The 23374-nt window shown below is 37.3% G+C and overlaps 1 protein-coding gene across 2 annotated transcripts; it reads right to left on the reverse strand.

The window, feature by feature from the left end:
- Window positions 1–941: 941 nt before the first annotated feature.
- On the reverse strand, window positions 942–22814 carry LOC306859695 (Krueppel-like factor 15). Of its 2 annotated transcripts, XM_079400878.1 has the most exons (4): window positions 22639–22812; window positions 19244–20495; window positions 7261–7388; window positions 942–974 (listed from the first exon to the last, which is right to left on the reverse strand). In XM_079400878.1, the coding sequence occupies exons 2-3, from the start codon at window positions 20419–20421 to the stop codon at window positions 7262–7264; spliced, it is 1305 nt and encodes a 434-aa protein (XP_079257004.1). In that variant the 5' UTR covers window positions 20422–20495; window positions 22639–22812; the 3' UTR covers window positions 942–974; window position 7261. The 2 variants fall into 2 exon arrangements, with proteins under 2 accessions (XP_079257004.1, XP_079257003.1); XM_079400877.1 differs by lacking the exons at window positions 942–974; window positions 7261–7388 and adding an exon at window positions 11209–13507 and having other exon boundaries at window positions 22639–22814.
- Window positions 22815–23374: the final 560 nt, after the last annotated feature.

Consider the following 23374-nt stretch of genomic DNA (forward strand, 5'->3'; position numbering starts at 1 on the left):
GTATCACCCCCAAGGAAACGGTCAGGTTGAACGTTTCAACCGAACGTTACTCCAGATGTTGAAGACCTTGACCGAAAAGCAGAAAACCAACTGGAAAGAGTCACTAAGCAAACTTATCTTTGCGTACAACAGCACACGGTGTGAAGTAACTGGATTTTCACCATTTTACTTGCTGTTTGGAAGGTCCCCAAGGTTACCTGTGGATCTGCTGTTTGGCTTGACCTCAGAGACAGAAACTGTGGACTACAAGGAGTACGTAAAGAGATGGAGACAAGAAATGCAAGAAGCCTTTGAAATTACCAGACAGACAGCGAAAAAGTCAGCAGAAAGGAATAAGAAGAATTATGATGGGAAGGTGAGGAGTTCCATATTGTGTCCTGGAGATCGTGTCCTAGTGCGAAATTTGACACCAAGAGGTGGGACTGGGAAACTTCGCAACCACTGGGAGGATGTTGTACACACAGTAGTGCGTCAAGTGGGAAAAGAAGGTCCGATTTACGAAGTGAAACCGGAACAAGGAAAGGGAAGATCCCGCGTTCTTCACCGTAATCTCTTATTGCCTTGTGATTACCTACCATTGGAGGTTGAACTCAGGAAGGAGTCAAAATCAAAGAAAACGGTGAACAAACCAAGGCTAGAAGACCAAGATGAATCTAACCCAGAAGATGAAGAGGATGATTACTACTACATACCTACGGTTCAGCATCAGCAACCTGTGGAAGAAAACAACGAGTTAGATAACTCATACTTACCTGATGTCCAGTCCAGTGAACCTAAAAAGGAAAGAAGAGGAGTTGATCAAGAGAAGACAACTGAATATGAAACAACAGTACAAATCGAAAATGAAGACTTAACTCGACAGGAAGTAGATGCGATGAATGCACAACAACCTGAAGTAGGACCTGATGATGCAACAGATGCTCATACAGCTCCAAACGAAAGGAACAGTGAAGGAGAACAGGGGTACCGATGGCCTAGAAGAGAAAGGAGACCACCAAAAACATTTACATATGACTACTTAGGTACTCCAGCATGCTATAGTGTAGTGCATCCAAACACAATATCATTTCACCCCACACCATATGAAATGCAGAACCTCACACCATGGACTTACCCAGTGCCACGGTATCAGCCAGTATATTTAAGTGCATACTGAAAAGATTCTTGAGACAGGGAAAAAGGGGGTCACAGTTGTAAGAAGACAAAAGGCTATGCAATATCCAGTATGCTCCTTTAGTGAAGGGCTGTAAATACAGCTAACATACAGGGTATACATAAATTAGAAGTTACATATTACACAGCTTCAACTTGAACAAGTAAGAAAAAAAATTAAAGAGTAATGTCGGGACGACATTTATTTTGACGGGGAGAGTGTAGTGGTTACAAATTAGAAAAAAAAGAAATTAAATGTCATTAATGTGTGACCTATGTTGTGTATTAACTAAGTCTGATCTTTGTGGATAACGATTAATATTTCCTGCCAAGATTGGTATGGACGATCGATTACTTCTGTCTTTGGGACTCGTTCACCTGCTGGGGGAGGGGGCGCGCTGCTCAAACAATACAGACTCAGAAGATGAAGCAGCAGCTCCGTGCCCTGTGTCTTTATTAATTGTAATATTTTCCCTCACCAGGTATGAAGTGTATAAACTGTCGTTGAAATTCGTTTTATGTATGCCAGTGCTGTGAAGATGGCAAATGTCATACACTAAAGAGTGTAAATAGTCCGTAAATAGATGTTTAAAAAGTTCGGGTCAACCACATGAGTACCACGCGCTCCATGTGCTAATGGCGGATTACGTGATTACAGAAATGTGAAAATGGAGTGAATTTACGGATATATAATGTGTTTTGACAGTTAATATAAAATATAAGAGTTATAAGTTTCAAGTGAATGTGTTAAAAATAGAAATCAGTTGCTTCTTGAGAAAATGTACTGAATGTGTTTGTGCAAATAGTATGTAAAAAGATATAATTAATTTTTGCTAACCTGTGCTACAATTCCAGAGCTCATACAAGTAGTAGTTGAAGACATGGAACATGGTACATACATTAAAATGTTAAACAGAGTTCATATATGGGTATTGTATGCCATAAATGCATTAGTATTCATAATGTACATTTGCATTCCAAGTGTTTACTACAATTATATGTTTAATTGGTGTAAAACATAACCTGATGAGAATATGTATTTGAGTAATTTCAGATTGTTCTGTAGATTGTGACTTCTGCTAAGGCGATGTTCCTGTGTTTTATGTTCATTGATACATGAATATGCAGAACTAATTGCATTAATGAAAAAAAAACAATACAGACTCAGAAGATGAAGCAGCAGCTCCGTGCCCTGTGTCTTTATTAATTGTAATATTTTCCCTCACCAGGCGGTGAGGGTGCTACACACACACAGCAGTGAACACACACACACACCGTGAACACAAACCCGGAGCAGTGGGCAGCCATTTATGCTGCAGCGCCCGGGGAGCAGTTGGGGGTTAGGTGCCTTGCTCAAGGGCACCTCAGTCGTGGTATTGAGGGTGGAGAGAGCGCTGGACATTCACTCCCCCCACCTACAATCCCTGCCAGCCCGAGACTCGAACCCGCAACCTTTGGATTACGAGTCCGACTCTCTAACCATTAGGCCACGACTTCCCCTCATTACATAACGCCGGCTAAAAAGTAACTAGTACTCTGAGTAGCTTTTGAGAGGAGTACTTTGTACTTTTACTTAAGTATTGTTTTGACACCAGTACTTTTACTTGTAATTGAGTATTATTTCAGCAATGTAACAGTACTTGTAATTAAGTACAAATTTTCAGTACTCTCTCCACCACTGCTAGTATGAATGCGTCACACGCGGCTTCAGCAGAGAGATCCATGATGGTGACATACAGCTGTGGCTTTTATGAGATCAGCAAAAACAAATTGGCAACCACAAACTCTGAAGTGAAGCAAACGAGAAAAGCTCTTATTGGACGTAAGAGTGTTGTTCCACTGCACTTAGAAAGAGCTTTATTTAAAGTTTGTACAGTTGAAGAGAGCCCATTGTATAATGTTACACAACACTGAGTAATTCTCCACAGGCTCGTTGGCACAATTGCTCCATTTCTTTCTAAATTGTGTCTCTGTGTTGGTGGTTCAAGACCCGATTATACGATCAGTAGTTTGTCTTAAGGGAATGCGCTTTACTACTAAGTGCTGTGTTGATTTTGGCTTGTTTCTACCCATGGGCAAGCAGAGCTATTGTATACATGCTTAGATTAGAGTGTTCCATCTTTAAGTGAAGATTAATGAGATAGATTTATGCTTTTTTTGTTTTTTCGCCAAGTGAGTGTTGGCAGATCATAAACTGGGTGAACATAACTTTTCATTACCGTAGTGTTTGAGGTACATGTGCACATAGCGATTTTTTAATCTAGTTTAGATCTAGATTTTAGTAAGAAAACATTACAGAAATGTGTTAAGATGTAGTAGATCTGTTTTCCCAGCTATCAAAAATCTATTTTGCTAACATTCCTATTAAGTTATAAAACATCATTTCTGGATGTTTTCTGAAGCATTTAAAATGTCCAGTTTTTTATGTTTTAAAAAAATTTTTCTCTTTTTTTATGCAAATGTTATGTGAATGTTCCATTTTATCATTTTGCAAACATTGTGGGAACATACAAAATGTTACATAAACTTCCAACTAAAATGTGTCAAGAAAAAAGTTCCATGAATTTTCTTCATAAGTGTGCAGTTTGATGTATCATTTAGGTCTTTCTCTCTCTTAAAAAAACAAAGGCAATTTCAAAAAGCAATTTCATAAAGACACATTTTGTATTCCTCGAAGAGCATTTCAGTTTTTACAAGAGCCTTTTTTTCTTAGTGTGAAGAACAATTTAATAACCTGAAGAGCCTTTTTCTTTCTTAAAGGTTGTTGGTGGAACCATCGATGCCAATTAAAGAACCTTTATTTTTAGGAGGTATAGCGCAAGCAGTCTTGGATGTGTTACTCACTGAAGTTTAATACCTTCATCTTTACCTTGCCTTAGCACTAAAATGCTTTTGGTTTTTTTTATGTGTTTTTGAAGTCTCGGGGTATAGTATTGTATCCACGCTGATAATTACAGAGTTTTAAAATCTTCAATAGAAACAGATAAACTTTCTAAAGGCAGTGTCCTATTTAGCCTTCAAGTTCTCAGTCCATTTCGGAGCTGAGATGGCTCCACCTCAATGCAATCCACATGGCTTTTCTCGACAGGCCACGGTCACCTTACATCAGTTAGAGATGCATTTAATGACCCAAAAATACTGACGTCATAAATAACAGCAGCAGTGAAGTGGGGTCAAGAAACATAGACATGTTCATGGAACACAATACATTTTATTGAGACAAAAACAAAAAACGGTTGCGGAAGAGAAAAATAATACCAGTTTGCATTTTTTCCTGAATAGTTCACCCAAAAATGAAAATTCTGGCATTGTTTGCTCACCCTCCACTTGTTCCAAACATGTATGATTTCTGTTTGAAGCACAAAAGATGATATTTTGAAGAATGTTGGTAACCAAACAGTTGATGGTAGCCATTGACTTCCATAATATGGAAGAATATAGTATGGATGTCAATGGTTACCGTCAACTTGTTTTATCCCTAATAATTTAATTCAATATTTTCTTTAAATATTGTAAAATATTGTTTATTATAAAACAAAATATATCATATTTATAAAATATTTCAAATATCGTTTATGGGGGGGGGGGGGGGGGGGGGGTTGTTTTTGTTTGGCCAGGAGGTTTAGTGTTTAGGAAACCTGCTTGAAAACAGTCATTGTTCAGCTTTAGCAATTTTTCAAACAATAAATTTGAAAAAATCAGCAGCTTGTAATCAAAGAGCAAATAACACACCATACAGGACTTGTCCTCATGTAGCTCTTTGTGACAAAAATCTTTATCAAACTGAATTGTGTCATCAGCATCCAGCGAGGTGAAACGTCCCTATGAACCATTTATCTGCCAGAGAGCAGACTGTTTGGAAATCATTTACGTCACCACTACCTGAACACCAAAGGTTCACGGAGACAAATATTGATTGAATTTGAGCTCTTACCGTCACTGTAAACACATGATCGATAACGCAGAGAACTGAGAGAAAGTTGTGTCTGGTCAAGCCGAACAAAGCTGTGTCAGAAAGCGTCAGAGGTTGCTGTTTGTTTAAACTAAATATTTGAACACATTTATTTATTATCATAACTGATATGCCTTACCAACCAGTCTCAATGCATACATTGAGTGCATATACATGTGTTTCCCTATTAAAAAAGTTTTACTCATAAATAAATGAATATTACTGTACTTTCAGGGAAAAAAGTAGGTTTACGCTTTATATCTGAATATATTAATCATAGCTGATTCATTTTCTTTAAAATAATAATAATAATAATTTTAGGTTACCTGACTTTTTCATCTATTTTATTCAAATAGGTTACTAAACAAAACTGTGCACTGTGCATTAACTTTCTTTTATGCAAGAAAATATTCCAAATAAAATTGCCCTCAAAAAATTGAAAAACGCCAAACTCTAGCTGACTAAATCTGTTATTTAGGTCTCCTGTGTGTAAACCGAACCACAGATAATAGTGTTTTCTAGCGCTGTGGGTTTGTTATACTAGTATAGACTATGATTCCACAACCATCAAATTATGGCCACCATGTAAGTTGTTGTAAATTGCTTGAGCTCTATATAGGGAAATGCTCACGTGACTCATCTGTCTGAAATAAATAAATAAAACAGCGTTTTAATATATAAGAAAGATAACAGCCACAATTTCAGAGTTTCATTGAGCAGGTCCATAAAAGTTCAGGAGAACATTCTGTGATGAGATTCATTTGCATTTCTTCCACATATTGGGAGGATACTTGGCATGCATCAGAGTGCTGAGAATATAATAAAAGACAAATCGCATCTGTTTCCAGACATCCAGATATGAATACTTGAAGACAAACTGTGGTCAAATGGAGCATCTGGAGTTATTGCTTTATTTGATATTGAATACTCAGTTCAAGTGTTGAAACCGCACTGTTTCATACACGCAACAATCTCGTATGCATGTGATGAGCAAACATTTTAAATCAGAATATTTCTGAAGTTCCAGAAGAGGTCAGCGGGTTTGAAAATCTTCTGTTCTGGTGACACATGGAAAATGGCTTTCTGAGATGAAAAATCTTAAAGGGATAGTTCACCCAAAAATGAAAATTCTGTCATCGTTTACTCACTCTCATATTATTCCAAGCCTGTATGACTAGCTTTCTTCTGTGAAACACAAAAGATATCGCTATGTATTGAAAGCCAGTCGTTACTCTTACAGTTCTGTTTGTGTTTGGCTCATTTATGTATTTTGCGTTTAAATATCACCCGTCTGTATAAATAAAAAAACACATTCGAAACACAACATACATCCATGGATCAGCCGAGACAGACTAAAGTGCATGTCTCAGCGATGCAAAAGTTGCACAGCTGTGTGAAATAAGGCCATCACGTTCTGCAATATTAAACAATCTTCAAAATCCCTCCAATTTCTTTCTCTCACACACACACACACACACACACACACACACTGGGACTGTGAGCCAATAACCTTCAGCAGAGTGAAATGTGTGTGTGTGCCACTTCTCTCTGTTCTTGAAACACCATATTGTCTAATGATAACCCCTGTCCATGCCAGCCTCAGTCAGCTGGTAATATATTTCTCAATCTGTATCGGAGTGGAACAGAGGTGCCCTGGGGTTTATGAGTTAGTTATTCATTCTCAGTGTGAAAAATATGTATTTATTCTGTGCAGTAAATATGTCACAGCATTATATGCTGTTTGTCCAAATACTAAGTTTTCGGTCAGATTCTTTTTTTAAAGAAGTCTCTTTATTTTGCATTTACTTTCTATTATAATATATTTATTTATTTATATAAATTATTTCTGTGATGGCAAAGGGGAATTTTCAGCATTATTACTCTTTAGTGTCACATGATCCTTCAGAAATCATTCAAATGTGCTATTTCGCTGCTTAACAAACATTTCTTATTATTATCAATGTTAAAAACAGTTGTGCTGCTTAATATTTTTCTGGCAAAACGTGATGCTTTTTTCAGGATATTTCGATAAATAGACAGTTCAAGAGAACAGTGTTTACTTAAATTAGAAATCTTTTGCATGTAAAGGTCTTTACACCTACAGTCACTTTTGATACATTTAATGCACCATTATTGACTAAAAAAATCATACTGACCTCAGGCTTCTGAAGAGTAGTGTATATAGCACTGATGTAAGACATTAGACAGGGTTTCCCATGCTGTCTGACATCTTCTATTGTGTTGCTGTCCTTTCCCTTCAGCAATCAATTGCCTTTCCTTTGAACTGTGAAGAAAAAAGGCTTGCGAGTTAACAAATGCACTTTTGTTATCAGACTTGTACTCGCCAGGGAAAGGAATGGCTGCCAAGGATTGAGGCCTGACTAAATTTTTGAAGCTCAACGGATTTGTTCCTTAAACTTAGTGGGTTTTATTCTGTGTAAGAAATCTGCAGGTGTTAAACTGCCAGTGTGTGTGTTTCTGATTATGTTATACTTTATGGCTGGAAAAATTTGTGGGAAACGTCCCAAGTTTTGGTTGTTTTTAATGTTTTGTTTTATGTGCACCAATGTATTCAAGTTCACTTCTGCAAAATCAGGCCTGTATGGTATGTGAACACACAAAAGACAAGAAAATATGAGTGCAACCACCAAACCAGGCTTTAACAGTAAATTAGAGGCATGGACATTTTTATTTCCGGTAGAAAAGAATGTGTCTCGGGTTGGAAATAGAGGTGCGATGAGCTGCCAATATCTCCTCCATTCCTTCAAGATGTTTCTAGACTGAAACCTTGATGAAGAGATCAAGTTTGAACACATTTATATCATTTGGACTAGTATCTAAAATCACGAGTCCTCCTGCAAGACTAAATGAATCCCGCTCGCATGAAGCTTGGATATGACAGCATGAAAGCGGAATAACTGACAGCCTTCAGAAAACTGACCACAGCAACAATGTTAAAATCTGGGTTTTATTATCTGAGATGAATCCGATGGTAATGCTGCGGTCAGAGGTTCGATTGAGAATCCTACAAATGTTCACCGCAAAGCTGTGAGCTATAATGAAATCCTGTGCAGAGGGAACAAAAGCAAGGCAATATGTGCAGGAATATTCATAAATCATCGCACACATGTACGCCAGTAGGTTGTTTTTCAAACTAAAGCTGTCAGCTTCTAATGAGAATAAAACATGCACTGCTTTCTCATTGTCAGTGGAGCCATTCCTTTCAAAGAGAATGGTAAAAATATTAAAGTTTAACAAAATATTAATTTAAATAATTAATTAATTAGGTCTAATAATTTACAACTTCTATTTAGAAACAAGTTCATACGATGGAGTACTTTGTAATAAATATTTCAAAGAGTGTTTACACAGAAATCTATTTTAGAAATGTAATTACAGATTTGCTTATATTATAGAATATTATTATTATTATATAAATATTACTATTTGATATTCTAATTTAAACATTACTATAAACCTCTGTTTTAAAAACTATGTGAATACTGTTAATTAATAAATAATAAAATATTTTAAAATATTTATACATGTACAGCCAGTCAAATGTTGCTGATGAAATTATATTATATAAATTGTTATAGAAATATTATATTACAGATTTTTATATATCATAGAAATAGTCATATTTTATTTATTATTGAAAATGTTATTATAAACCTATATTTAAAAATATTACTTATAATATTACTGTGATGGAGTACTTAAATATTTAAAAGGGTGTTTATAGACACTCATAGAAATATATTATAGAATTTTTTCATATTATAGAAATGTATTATTATTATTTGTATTATATAAATATTACTATTTGATATACTAATTTACAAATGATCAGAAACTTCATTTAAAAAAAAAAAAAAGTTAATATTGATAAATAATTTATTTAAAAACATTTTTACATGTACAGCCAGTCAGTTAAATGTTGTTGCTGAATATTATATTATAGAAATATTATATTACAGATTTGTATATATTTTAGATATAATAATATTTAATATATGATATATTAAAAAAATTCAAAAATAGTATTTATAATATTAGTGTGATGGAGTCATTTTTTAATAAATAAACATTTGTTAGCTTTTTGTATTCATCTAATGACAGTGACTGGATGCCATAACCATAACTATAGGCAATTTGATTTGACATGCTCCACCTTGTCCCAACATAATGCAATAACACTTAAAAGACATTTACTGTTCAATAGAACATTTAAATTCTTACAGAAATTGACCAAATGGAAACTGCAACTGAATGCCTCATTTGTAAACAGCTGCATTTAATCGTTAATAGAATAAGTCACCACATCATTCACTTGACCTAAAGTTACCTTGGTGTCATGACAGATGGATCTACTCTTTCCAACAACGACAAATGCTCCAAAAATAAATCTGTCAAATGGCTGGAAGATCATTGCTTTTCCCCGAGCACAGCAAGAGCCGGAGAGCCGAGGAAATATAGTTCCCTAAACAACAGCAAGTGTCGAAACCACACGGGAAGACTGATTGATAGCTTTAAACTGAAATTAAATCATAAAACACGTTCATTTAATAAGTTGCCAAGATAGTACAATAAATCAAGCTGCCTAAAGAACCCCCTGACATTAAAAATAGAATAAGCTTACATAAATGAAACAGAACTGCGTTATTCATTACCACAAATGATACTCTGAAAGTCAATCCCTTACTATGACTCTGAATATGGAAGTAAACAACCGACCCTCCTCAAAGACCCCAAATGTTTCCTCATAGCCCATCTGAGCTGTATGATATGCAGCGAGGAGGGAACAAAGATAAAATGTTGAGTTTCCAAGAAGCAAATCTGGAATCGTCCAGACAGGACTGCCGTTTATGGTCAAGCAGGTCCAAGATCATGTTAGCTAACGTCTGGAGAACTTGGCAGTAGACTGAGGATCTCCTTCACATCAGTGAGCCTGTCTAACAGATGGCCATAAAAAGAACATCACTTCACTGCATTCTTCTCTTCCTGACTCCCTCCTCTCATCTTTAGGAGTGCCACATGTGCTCGGGGGCTTGTGAAGGGAGCAACATAAATTGGAGTTGTCAGCCATAAACATCAGGACCCTTCAGAAGTATCATGCTCATTATGTCCTTATCCAGGGTGACTCAGCATAAACAACATGCACTAATTGTTTTGAGCTGGACTCCTGTACTATTGGTTGTTGTTCCTGCTGTTTAGATGTTAGCACATGTACTGATCTGATTATTTACATCAAGTCAATGAACACTATTATGTACTATAACATATCCAAAATTATATATATGCTATAATGTCTAACCCTAACGCTACTAATAATATTTACATCCAAAATATGTAATATAGATACCAAATTATTTTCAATAAATGTAAGGTTTCTAAACACGCATATATATATATATAAAAGAAAAATTAGGACGAGAGTACATTTTAACTTTTATTTATTGTAATCTGGATAGTATAATATGCACTGTATGTGTGTGTGTTATAGAAATTATACTAAATATAATACTTTAAAATGCTGCTGTTTTTAAATAATGAATTAAACAAGGTTCTTTTATCAGTATCACTATATGCAAGGTTTATCTTTAAAATATTTAAAATATATACTAAAGCTCTTTTATGACATCTTAACCTTCACTGTTGGGCTCACTTATACTCTGTTAAAGAGAGGCATGTGTGCTTTATTGCATTCTTTCTTTAGGAAGTGAGTGGTTTTAATGTAGGATTTGGAATTATAAGGCACAATTTCTCTCTCGACCCCTTGCATAGTGTTTTAAATTGGTACAAGTGTAATTAGACATCACTGGTATGAGGCCATCAATCATTCCAAGGCGACGGTGTATAAACCGACGCATTGTAAGCACAACTATTGAATTTAATTATTCTACAAAGACACACTTGTGTGGTTCATACTAGAAATAAAAACTGCACTAATGCAGTGCATAACTACGTTTTTGCATTCACATGAAATCAATGTAGCTAGAAGCATCTGCATTCACATCCTACTCTTGCATAAACATGAATACAAACAAAACAACACAAAAACAAAAAAGTTCTTATTTTCAATTTATTTGTAAATGCATCTGATGTATATCAAGAAAAATATATAATATTTATATATATATATGTATATTTATATATTGAATTGTTATTATGTACATTGGTTTACATTTTACAGGGGACATTTATACAATCAAAGACGTGAGATACGTCAGTAGAAGAATATCCGGTACTCTCTGATCCAACAACATTTTGTACAAAGTCTGTACATACAGTATACATACATTCAATGTTGGCCATAAGCACCAATTTCACCAAAAATTTCATGTATAGACGGCAAGGAATGCAACGCTAACTGTACGCAACCTCCGCCTGGGTGTCTGTGTTACTCGTGACGTACTTTGACTAAGTTTTAGATGAGTGGGGCTTTAAAACAACCAATTGTGCATGGTTACCTCTTTCAGAGAGCAACAGTAATGTAATTGGAGTTATATTGATCCTCCATGGCACTGGTTTGTATGTTAAACAGGCACAAACATCAGCAAAACATCCCTATACTATATGCAGACAAACGTTTTTCCTTCATTCCTACAGGACTCTTCTGGTCTGCGAGAGGTCTGATTGGTTCTGGTTTCTTCCCGCTCTACAATATCTGATCTGAGATCGGATTTCCTGACCACAACAGTTGCTAAATATTATAAGCAGAGCAGCAAAACGATAGCATAATCATTTTTATGCATTCCTCTGAAGCACATGTCAACTCGTAGAGCAAGTAAGAGAACCAGAAGAGATAAGTTCCTGTCATCACACTATACGTGTGTATACATGTGGGCGCATCTATAGGTGCCTGTTGGCGCAGTACAAAGAGCAATGAGTTGATTCATGATCACCTGAGGCACTCTGGGTAACTTTGTAGTTGTTTCCATTTGGGCTATTGTTTTGGCAAAAACAGACTGCATAGAAGAGATTGCATTGTCAAGGTTGTTACAAAGCTCTCATCAAAATCCAATCCAATTGTATAATTTTGTTAAATATTAGTGTTAACTATCAGCACCCCACTGGATATTACATGCATTCTTTACCGAACACATGGTCAGCGTGGCCTATCAGTAGTCAAGCTGTGTCCATGACTACAGTTCCCATAAAGAATGTCCTCTTTGAACTCCAGATGCGTCCCAGAATACATTTCCAAGCAGGAGGATTTGACCTGCAAGCGTCCCCTGTGCGGGAACTCGTGGTTACAACCGGTTAGCACCTTGCAATTCCAGTTTCTGTCATTCAAGCTCGTCTCGCAGAGACATTTTGGCAGATAGTCCCAGGTCAAAAGAACTGTTTGAGGCAGGTTAGAAAGGTTTGATCGTCTGTATTGACCTAGCTTAGCTATCAACTTACTGACTCGGATCATCAGATTTCTCAGATATGAAATGTGTTGCATTGCTGTCGAAAATAACTTCTAACCGCAAACACTTAACCACGAATGCCTTGGCCCCAGCTGCAATCATTTAGATTAGAGAAAGGCCCAGAAGGTATCTTGTTTTCATTTTTTCAGATGAAAGCAACCAATGACAAAAACGAAGAATAAAATGAAAAAGTTTTGTATCATCAACTAAAACATCAGGAAAAAATTCAATACTGATCAGAAGGCCCATTCACATACGTCAAATGTGCGTTTTGACTTCCGTCAATTCGCTCTAAGGTCTGTCCGGAGGCGTTTCACAGTTTGCTAGCATACAACTGAAAGTCAAGAGGAAAAGCCTCTGTGTTTGCCAATAGCTTATAATGGCACAGTCCTACCAATGATCAGTAGTTCAAATGAACCCGAGTTGTTTTTTTTTTGGTTTAGAGGAGCTAAACACGTTACACGTTGGCAAAAAGAAGTGACTTTATCGTGATTTTAAACAAGGAATGTTGATGACTGGCAGATACATCAACAATTCATACCTCAAAGTACAACAAAAATGCTTTGAACGTTACATGTTGCAAACAAATTTGTTCTCGAAACATAGAAAACAATCATGAACGCTACAAAAATACAATCTACAAAGCTTACGACATCCATGAGGCCGACGAGTCAAGTAACAGTTTCAGAACAAACTCTTCTTCAGTTCATCCGAGCCTCACGTAATAAATTAACACAGTACCACAAATGAATCTGTCTTTCTCTCTCTCTTTCTTTCTATCTCTCTCTCTCTCCATGGCGTGGGGGTTGTGTGGGGTCAGTGTGCAGTGCGCGCTGTCCTGCTGCTTCGTGGAAAGCGATGGACTTTGATGTGTTTGGACAGGTGATCGCTGCGGGCAAATTTCTTCTCACAGACGGGGCACTGGTAGGGCTTAACTCCAGAGTGAGAACGACGATGACGTGACAGCTCGTCCGACCGGGAGAATCTGCAAGAAGAATCCAGAGATAAAGCCAAATATCAATGGTTGTGCACTGATCCAGTTAATTTTTTTACTGTAAAGCTGCTTTGGAACAATACGCATTGTAGAAAATGCACTACTTGGCTTTTGTTGATATTTTGTTTTATTACCATGTCTAAAAAAGGCAGAGGGCCTTAATGCTTCAGTTTCAAGTTGTTTTGAAATCAACATGGTCCTTATTTACTCTGTACGTTCCTTGTGTTGCTCTTTGTAATCATTCATCTAAGTATACCAACTTGAGCCACCTTTGAAACAACTATCCTTTACTTTTCAACACTGCTCTGCTATCTTAGCCCAGCGTTTCTTGATCCTACGAATATCGCTTCACGCTTTCTCTAGTCGAATATCTTATTTCATGAAGAAATGCATCAGATTATAAAAGAAAAAGGCCAAAAACAACATTTATCATTGACTTAAACAATACACGCAGTGCCTAAATTAGTCAATCACTGGATAAAGATAATAGAGATATATAATAGTCAGCAAAACAGATCATAAATCAAAGCCTATCTGGATAAGACAGCTCATTACTCACATTAATAAACCATACTGCACGTCTTTTTGATCCCTTATATTTGTGATTTAGTAAGAGCAACCGTCACAGTGAAATCAGACAAAAGGTGAAAACAGTGCTGGAGTTACTGAGTAACATAATGAAAAGCACTGAATCAGAGACAGTGAAATCTATTTACTCTGACACACAGCACATGTGATGTCAAATAAAACTGTCAAACAATTGCTCAGTGTCTTCACTACTGAGCAGCAACTGATTTGAGCTTGGAGCAGATCTAATGAGCAACTATACTTAACCCAAGCGCTTAACCAAGTGCTCAGGTTCCAAAAGAAGATTTGCACCACATTCATGACTGTTAATGTTTTCTGAAAGCAAGACCCAGAAGAGGGAAAACTCACAGCTTCTTTTTAGAAAATATGGAAGCATTTTCCTTAACTCAATTTGCAGTTCTCTCTTACTCAAGCTATGCCATACACCCTGCACAAAAAGTAATAGAGACTCCTGGGAAATCAGTTGTATTACATCTCTGGTGTACAAATAACTGTCAACTTTACACCTTTATACTACCAATAGACATCTTACTCAGTAATAAGCACCTGAAGATAGTGTTCACTTCTGTTTGAAATGAGAAAACCAGGAGAACAAACTCTTGCTCAACCCCATGCCACGGTTTCATTTGAAGCCATAGGCGAGGTAGTATCTGTTTCTAATGTCCCGGCAACATGTGTAGAGTATTTGCAAGGCTATAAAAACCAGTCTCTCTCTCCTGCTTGGCTTTTCTTCCACTTTTACATCAAGCTTAGACAGGAATGGTATAGTTGTAGCTATGCTAACAGTAATGCGCAAACTTTGAGCTGAATCCAAAAATAAACCCCCTGCAGTCAGCCTGACTAACAAAACTAACAAGAAGATTCTCATTTCATTATCAAAAGAGAACACATCAGAATCTTAAGTCACGTAGCATATGTTAACTGTAATGCTAATTAAACTATGAGGCGCCACGTAGGATTTAAATTTAACTTCGCTTATCAATACATACATAAAACACGTGCATATACACCTATAAATTACTCACATATACACCTATAAATTACTCACATATACATGTATACTATTGGATGTTCAATATATATATATGAAATACACGTGCACACTAATATGAAATCCATGCCTATACATATAAACTTGACGCATACATACACCTATACAAACTCGCATATACATATAAACTTGATCCATGCATATACACCTATAAACACTCGCACATACATATAAACTCGATGCGCGCATACACGTGTATATATGTATATGCAAGTGATTTCATATGTGGATGTGCGTGAACTTTTCAGTGTAAACGGAAGGCATTTCAGTGTAAAAGGAAGCAGCGGCACTTCCGGCGGGACATTTGAAAATGCTTAATGCATTAAAACTGTGTTTTTAACAGACCAAACTCAATAAACACATTATTGATAAAGCATACGATGTATAGACAAGCAGATGAGTCCAGAATAAGAAGGTAATACTTCCAATAAGGTAATAATACCATAAGGAATACGCTTAACCTGGCTTAATGCATAATTTTAGGGGACGTCGGAAGCAAAATAAATGTGGGTGGGTCCTCCCCCAGAAAAAAAAAAAATTACTGGAGTATATTTTCTGTAGTCTGGTGCCTTTTAATTAAAGCAGTATATTTACACAAAGTGCAAATAGGCCACCTTGTTAGCATGGGTTATTTACTTCTGCCCACTAACGTCACAACATTACAAAAGACGGCTATATCTATGCATTTTCAGTGGCGTAAGGGGGTAAAGCGTGTACCACAGTGTTTTTGACGCGAGAGACCCGAATTCGCGTCCGCCTTTGGCTGAAATCGTTCTTTTCCCTTTTCACATCTCTTATTACATCGGAAAGGCATTTGTTTTCAATAAAAATAAAAATTAAGGAAATAATTTAAAAGTTTAAATAAAGTATCGGGTAGGATTAGGTGTATCTGAGCTCAGATGCTTTACTTTGCTGTGTCGTGGGAGTGCAGCAGGAGCGAGTAACTAGTGAAAACACAGAATGGGGTTTCATTTATATGGACTCTGAATGAGCCAAGTGCAATAGAGTTGAGGAAGCTGCAGTGTGGAATTCAAGGCTGTAGCTAAATGAAGTTTAATTTATTAGGGCATTCTTCATGTCATGTGGAATGGATTTGACTGACGGCGCTCTGAAAAGTGCTCAGACATATTCGCTGAATTAGAGACGGTAAAAGTGGATGGGGGTCCTGTCCCACCCACATACAATGGTTCAGACGCCCATATACACGTTATTAATAAAATCAAACTATGTACAGTATAGCATTTATTAATAACGTGTTTATTGCATTTGGTGTTTTAATGCATTAAGTCACAGCGTTTTAAAATGTCCCGGCATCTGGAGATTTGCCTAGTAGGCACACTGACTGAATATATTGGAATACATTTTGCCAATATCTCGCCTTAGACAATACTTCTAATATTTCCCTTACTGTACGTACAGTACACATGATTTTTTTTGCATGAAAAATTGGACTTATTAAATTGTGTACAAGGGATGTATTCGCAAAAAAAATTGTGTACAACGGATGTATTCGCAAAAAAACTCACTGTAAATCACTATATACATGTAATACAAGCTTTACAGTATGACAATATGTTATTTTAAAAGTAATTTTAATTAAAAATACATCATTTATAGGTGTATATGCATGGATCAAGTTATATATATATATATATATATATATATATATATATATATATATACGCAAGTTATTCACAAGTATGCATTCATTACTACCATAATATGTATTGGTATGGATTTCATATTAGTGTGCACGTGTATTTCATATATATATTTTGAACATCCAATAGTATACATGTATATGTGAGTAATTTATAGGTGTATATGCACATGTTTTATGTATGTATTGATAAACGAAGTTTGATTTAAATCCTACGTGGCGCCTCATATTAAACCATCATGTTTTTTTGACTGACAAAGTATCTCACATTCTGAAATACCACAAGTACAGTATGCAAGCAAGTCTTTGAAATATGTTGGGATGGGGTGGTGGTGGACTAATTGTTGCCCTGTGGGATGGGATGGGACGGGGTGCCCCTCCTTGTTTGACGTCAGAGCTCACAAACAGAGCTGTTCCAGCACGCTCTACTGCACATGCTATTAAGTTCTATTCAAATGCCCACATTTTTGCATTGTGGTCGCAGAGCTATTCCTTTGCAACCAACTATATGTACGCTCTCAACTTGATTCCACCTTGCAAATCTGTATTTTCCATTTCAAAACAAAAAGAGTTACGCTAAAGCAATTTGGTTCGCTCTAGAACACTCACATGTTGATACTGCAAACTGTATAAGTTCAAATAAAGGTTTTCATGCAGGTTTTGTCCTCTATTAACCTTTGTGTGCACACTGTATAAAACAAAGCATGTACTTCCTGGTTTGTTTCCACCTACATGGGGAAATAGCAAAGCACAGGACGTGTGCGCAAAGACGTTATCATCTAGCCACCAAGCCAACTGGTGTGTTTTCCAGTCAAGTAGCATGTTTAAAGCTATTGTGTGTGCTTTTAGCTCTAAGAAAGTTTCAGTCTAAGTGTGAGTATGGTTTTGTGTGTTTGTGTCACTAGGACAATTTTATTTGCGGAGTACCATAGGAATGCTAAAAATGCTGGCAAAGCATTGCCGCAGCCAGGCTTGAGGCAGCCAATGGGGCATACTTCTGTTGCTTTCATCCCTACATCCATTTCCTGACAGTGTCCTGGAGACCTCAGTCAGACTCACAGACTGCTGAAGTCCAGTCACTGCCAACTGCTATCCAGAAGCAAGGCTAACCAAGGTCACTGATAACAACAGACCTCTCGAAACAGTAAGTCTGATCATACTTGACTAGAAGCTCTCTCTTGACGGCTCTAACTTGCCAATCCAATTTTTAATTTTTTTTACAATAATGAGGCAATCTTGGAGGGTCATACATGAAACTAGACAAGTGGATCATTGACAGAAAAGAGAGAGGGTCTGAGAGATGAACCTGGGAATCAGGGATACTACTGTGACCAAGTGCTTGAAGAATATTTTTACTCAAACTTGGTAACTCATGCAATGAATTCAAGATTGCACTTTAAGTGTAAACACCCCCAAGCATGCAAAAATACAAGAACCAAACTCTTCACTTGAAGCTTTATCTATACTGTCAAACTTGACCTCGCTACAACTGCTGGTGCACTTTAAACAGTATCCAGGCCTTGTTCAGAGAGATTGAAGCTGGACATAGACTAAGAGTAAACAAATGTGAATAGGGCAAAGTCTGCCACTTCAAAGACTTTATCTAATCTCCAAACAGCAGAGATAACACAAAACAAGACTCAAAATCTAAGGACAAATTGTGAATGAAATTTTACAGCTGCAATACAAAGTCATTATAACGTGTTGGGGAATGGGGAGTAACTATCTAAAAGTAGCAAGACTACTAACTAGACTATATTTATCAATAATGTGACCAGCTTTTCAAAATAGTAGTGGTACAGAATGACCACTTGCATGCTAGATTGCATTGTATTTTGCCTTTTGCAACCTTACAGCATAAGCGAGTTAAGGTAATAATCAAACGTGTTCTACTTAACTTCTCTACTAAAATGTTAGATATCTTTTTTTTGTAACATTGGAAAGTCTGATTATTTCTTCTGAATTGGTTCATGTAATTCAGAGGTGTCCAATCCTGCTCCTGGAGGGCCACTATCATGCAGAGTGTACATCAAATCCTAATTAAACACACCTGAACCAGCTAATTAAGGCCTTCAGAATTACTAAAAACTTCTGAACTAAATTCTGCAGGGCACTGGCCATCTAGGAAAAGGCTTAGAAACCCTTAAGGTAATTGGTTCTTGGCAACTTACAAAATGCCTCAAATACAAGGAAAATTAGTGACAAGCTAACAGATCTTTAGATTTGGATAGTCCACATACTAGAGCTCTACCTAGTTTCTGTTTGAAGTCCATTCATGGATGGTCAACAAAGATAATGATGTACCACACTTCTTTCGCAATAACTACAACTTACTGGAGTGAAAGCCCTTCGTACATATGCAGACCTTGACATCTAACCTCTGCTTAAGTGGAAAAAAACCACAACTGTAGAGAACAAAAACACTCACCTCCAGCCACAGCCAGGCCAAGTGCAGGCAAATGGTTTCTCGCCTGTGTGTCTCCTCAGGTGCGCCTTTAGGTGGCTGCTCTTGGTGTACATCTTGGCACAGCCAGGGAAAGTACACTTGTGCATTTTAATAAGATCAGCTACCGAGCTCTTCTGGAATTTGTGACCCCCAACTACAAGCCCTGTTCCCTGGCCATCAACTGTTCCGTTCTCCCCTATACCTAAGGGCTTAGCGGCAATGGGAACTGGGGCAATACGGACAAACTTGGAGGAAGAGCTGTTAAGGCTTGCCGGTGGGATCACTTGAGGAACCAGCGCAAAGGTTTGACCCTGGATGTTGACGAGGAGCTGGGTTATTTTGATGTCTGAGGCAGGTTGTGGTGTTGGTGTCGAGGGGGCAGTTTTAGGGCTCAATTCCTGTTTCACTTGAATGGGCTGGAGCTGTAAGATCACGGGCATGCTAGGACTCTCCACCATCACTACCTTCCCAGATGAGTCCTCTTTTTTCAACATGTTCTGAGGATTTTTGGAGGCCCCTCCTGTGGACTGTACACTTCTGGGATTAGAGTTGGCGTCATCTATGTCACTTGAGATAGGCACTGTTTGATCTAAGCTTTGAGCCCAAGGTTCTGATGCAGGTCCTTGGATGCTCTCACAGGTCACTAGACCCTCTCCAGCTTCCTGTTTCAAGGCTACCACTTCCATATTCTCCTCCAGGAACTCTTCGATCTCCTCCAGAGTGGGCTGAAACAGTAGCCCTGCATGGTCTTCCAAATCTCCAGGGAAAACAGGGAACTCAAAGCACTCCTCTTTGGTGGTGCGGTCCCGTCGTGACTCCCAAGCCAGACCCATGGGAAGAACTGGAGGGACCATGGGAGACATGGTGTTGGAGGATGGCAAGTTTTGGCTCACAGTTAGAGACTGAGAGTGAAGGAAGTCAAGGAGGCCATCTTGACTTTCTCCACTAGAGTTACTCCCACAACTAGAGCCCAAAACCTGAGACTCAGGGCTGGAACAGGAACGTGGGCTTGATGAGTCACTCAGGTTATCCTCTGAGAATGGTGATGGAAGCATATGGTACACCCCCTCGTCTGTCACCATATCCGATGGGTTGTGGGCTGGCAGCAAATAAGTGTAAGGAAAGAAAGTCTCTTCATCAAGCAACAAGTGATCCACCATTCCTGGCTACTGCCTGTCCAAAGTGCGGCAACCACTTGTACAGTTCCCTGCTATGAATGATTCAGGTTTTCAGCCTATAAAAAACAAAAGACATATTCAAGATTAGCAAAACTGTGACATTTCATAGATGCATAATATTAAAAGTAATTTACAGTACTGTCCAATTGAAGCAATCTTGAGAACAGACTTTTGATGAAGATCTCAGTCAGTACAATAATTTGTAAAAGGTTTTGGTCCTACTGAATTCATAGCAGTCCAGCTTTTGCAAAGGGACTAACAGACCATTCAGCATGTCCTGTATACATGTCCTGTAATCAGACTTCAGACTATTCAATACAAGCCTTGGCAGTTTACACACACACACACATCAAAAGACAGAGGTGATGTGCAATGTGCATTTAATCCTTTATATATTCAATGACGTTGCAAAAACCAGCTGTAGTCAGAGTATTACTATGCATGTAAACAAACTTGATGCTAGGCTGAATTATGATTCAGTGACTGTTTTCCACTCCACAAGAACATTCAAAACCCAAGAAGCAGCAAAAGGCTAAGCTATCATCAACTCCTGCCTTGTGGATGTGTGAGACACTGGAAACAATTTACTGTAATAGCTGTATATGTCAACTCTAAAATAAGGATGTGAACATGTTACTCCCTCACTACAAGTCTTGCTATAAGCTAAACCGTTTAGACAAGAGCATTGTCTGCACACAACGTGCCTCAGATTATTGTGTTCGATTGGAAACAGATGATAATTGGAAACCAAGACTCTTGCCAAAGGAGCACATAAAATGACATTGTTATGTGTGAGACAACTCATCATTTAATCAATAAATTATGTTCAGTAACTTAGCGGTTTCTCCTTTTTGGTATGTGTTGTACTTGATACATAAATATGTTTGGTTTTCTCTCTGAGGTGTTTTTTCTTGTTAGCATGAAAGACTTACTGTAGTGCTGCTGCTATCTGCATATCAACTGTAAGACATTCAAGAAGGCAACATTGTTCATTTCTGGGAATTTGACCACCAAAGCCTAACTTCAATACTGCAGCTAGTAATTTCATTATAGCATTCCTTGGCTCATGCACTGAAAAGAAAAAAAAAAGAAAAAAAGAATCTGCAGCTACAGCAATGTAATAACCACTCCAACAGAGACTTCACATATTGTCATATAAGAAGTAGAATAAATATATAGGGGGACTGGGAGTTAGTTGTCACATTTTTGACTCCAGTGAAAACTTTTGTACAGACACGAACCTTAGTATTGGTTACAAATAAATAAAAAATACAGCACACACACTATATGGAGTAGACAAATGTAAATGTAAATGGTAGTGTACAAAAATATGAAATCATTATTATTGATTGACAACTAGACCCAATATTTCTCTTAGCAAAAAAATAAAAGCCTAAAACAACCTTAAAACCTACACTAATTTAGATAGTTCTAAGTGTATAGAAACTTTGATTGGTGTTTATTCGCGGCGGTGATTCTAGCGCCCCCTGTCTGTTGCAGAATGACCGAGAATAACCCTGACATCTATAGGCAGTGTCAACACCCACATGTGTTCACTGCAAACTCAGGAGACATTGTTTTTTTCCAAATACCCTTAGAAACCTTAAAATCACTTTAAATCTCCCTTAAATTACTTAACATTACACTTCAACCCTGTGGTCCCATCTAACTTGTCCTAATCACGTTCTGCCATTTGAAATAAAGTTTTCAAAATAAAATACATTTTCTTCATCAGTTTTTAAAAGTGGTCGAAATTTTTATTTTACTTAAAAATTTAAGTTTTAATTTTTTTCAAGTGTAGATTGTTACAAAAGTAAGATTGCATAACTGAAAATTTGTTCTATCATCATTATTGTAATAAATTTTAACTTTTTTAATTAAAATAAAGTTTTAAAAAATATGCAAAACTAAACTATGACAAAAATGGATGTGCATGCTTTATGCAGTAAACTATTATTGCATAAAGCTTTAATATATTTAGATTACCCAGCCCCTGTTTACCCACTAAACTTGTTTATCTGCCCGTTTTGGTGTATAGTTAAACTGTATAAGTGCACAGTTAATCCAGGTATTTTAGTATTATTATTATTCTGCATTACAGCCTCACGTTTCGACGCAGCACAGAGTTGCACGCAGTTTTTGCGCATGCCACGCGACTACTCGACGCGCAAATGAAAACATAAAAACAAGCAAACTTACCTTTCTAAATCACGCGCATTAATCCTTGGTGTTTAAAGTTCTAGTACGATCCGTTTCTCTTTACTGATGAATGCTTCATTAGCCGTTAAATGTGCCCTTGAGACATGAAGCGTCTCATGGCAGATCATGCTCTCGTCTCTGTAGTATTACGCTGCTGTCACACGATCTTGTCTTGTGGGCTTTAAGAGTAGATTTGGGGAAGGCTGCTGAAGGCTCGTCTGCTCCACACGCTGGGATTGGTGGAGCCGTCGATGGAGGCAGGACTCTTGCCTTTTGTCGTCAATGAACAGCTTTTACTGAAGGACACGGTTGCTTCTGTCAACCGAGGGAACTTTAACTCTTGCAGCGGTGCTGTAATAGCAGCGCATCTGGCAAAAGAAAGTTGATCAACTACAGAAAATGAGCTCAAAGTGCAAAAGCTGTCATTAACGGGAAGATCATTAATGAAGTGGGTATTTCATTTCACATTTTAATAACAGCACTATAATACAATAAACTTCTCAAATGGTGTCGTGAGATTAAAATGAAAAGATTACTGCTGGCAATTTAATATGGGATTAAAGTACTGAGACAAATTGCATACCAAACATTTGAATGTGATAACATGTTAATGACTGCTCTATTCATGCTTTTTCATTGATAAATAGACTATGAGTTTCCAAAAATATTTCTGTGCCTTGGCTTAACTTTAACAAGTCGAATTTAGAGGTATGGGAGGGAAGTAAGACTTTGAACC

This window comes from Barbus barbus, assembly GCF_936440315.1.
Source record: "Barbus barbus genome assembly, chromosome: 40".
Classification (NCBI taxonomy): domain Eukaryota; kingdom Metazoa; phylum Chordata; class Actinopteri; order Cypriniformes; family Cyprinidae; genus Barbus; species Barbus barbus.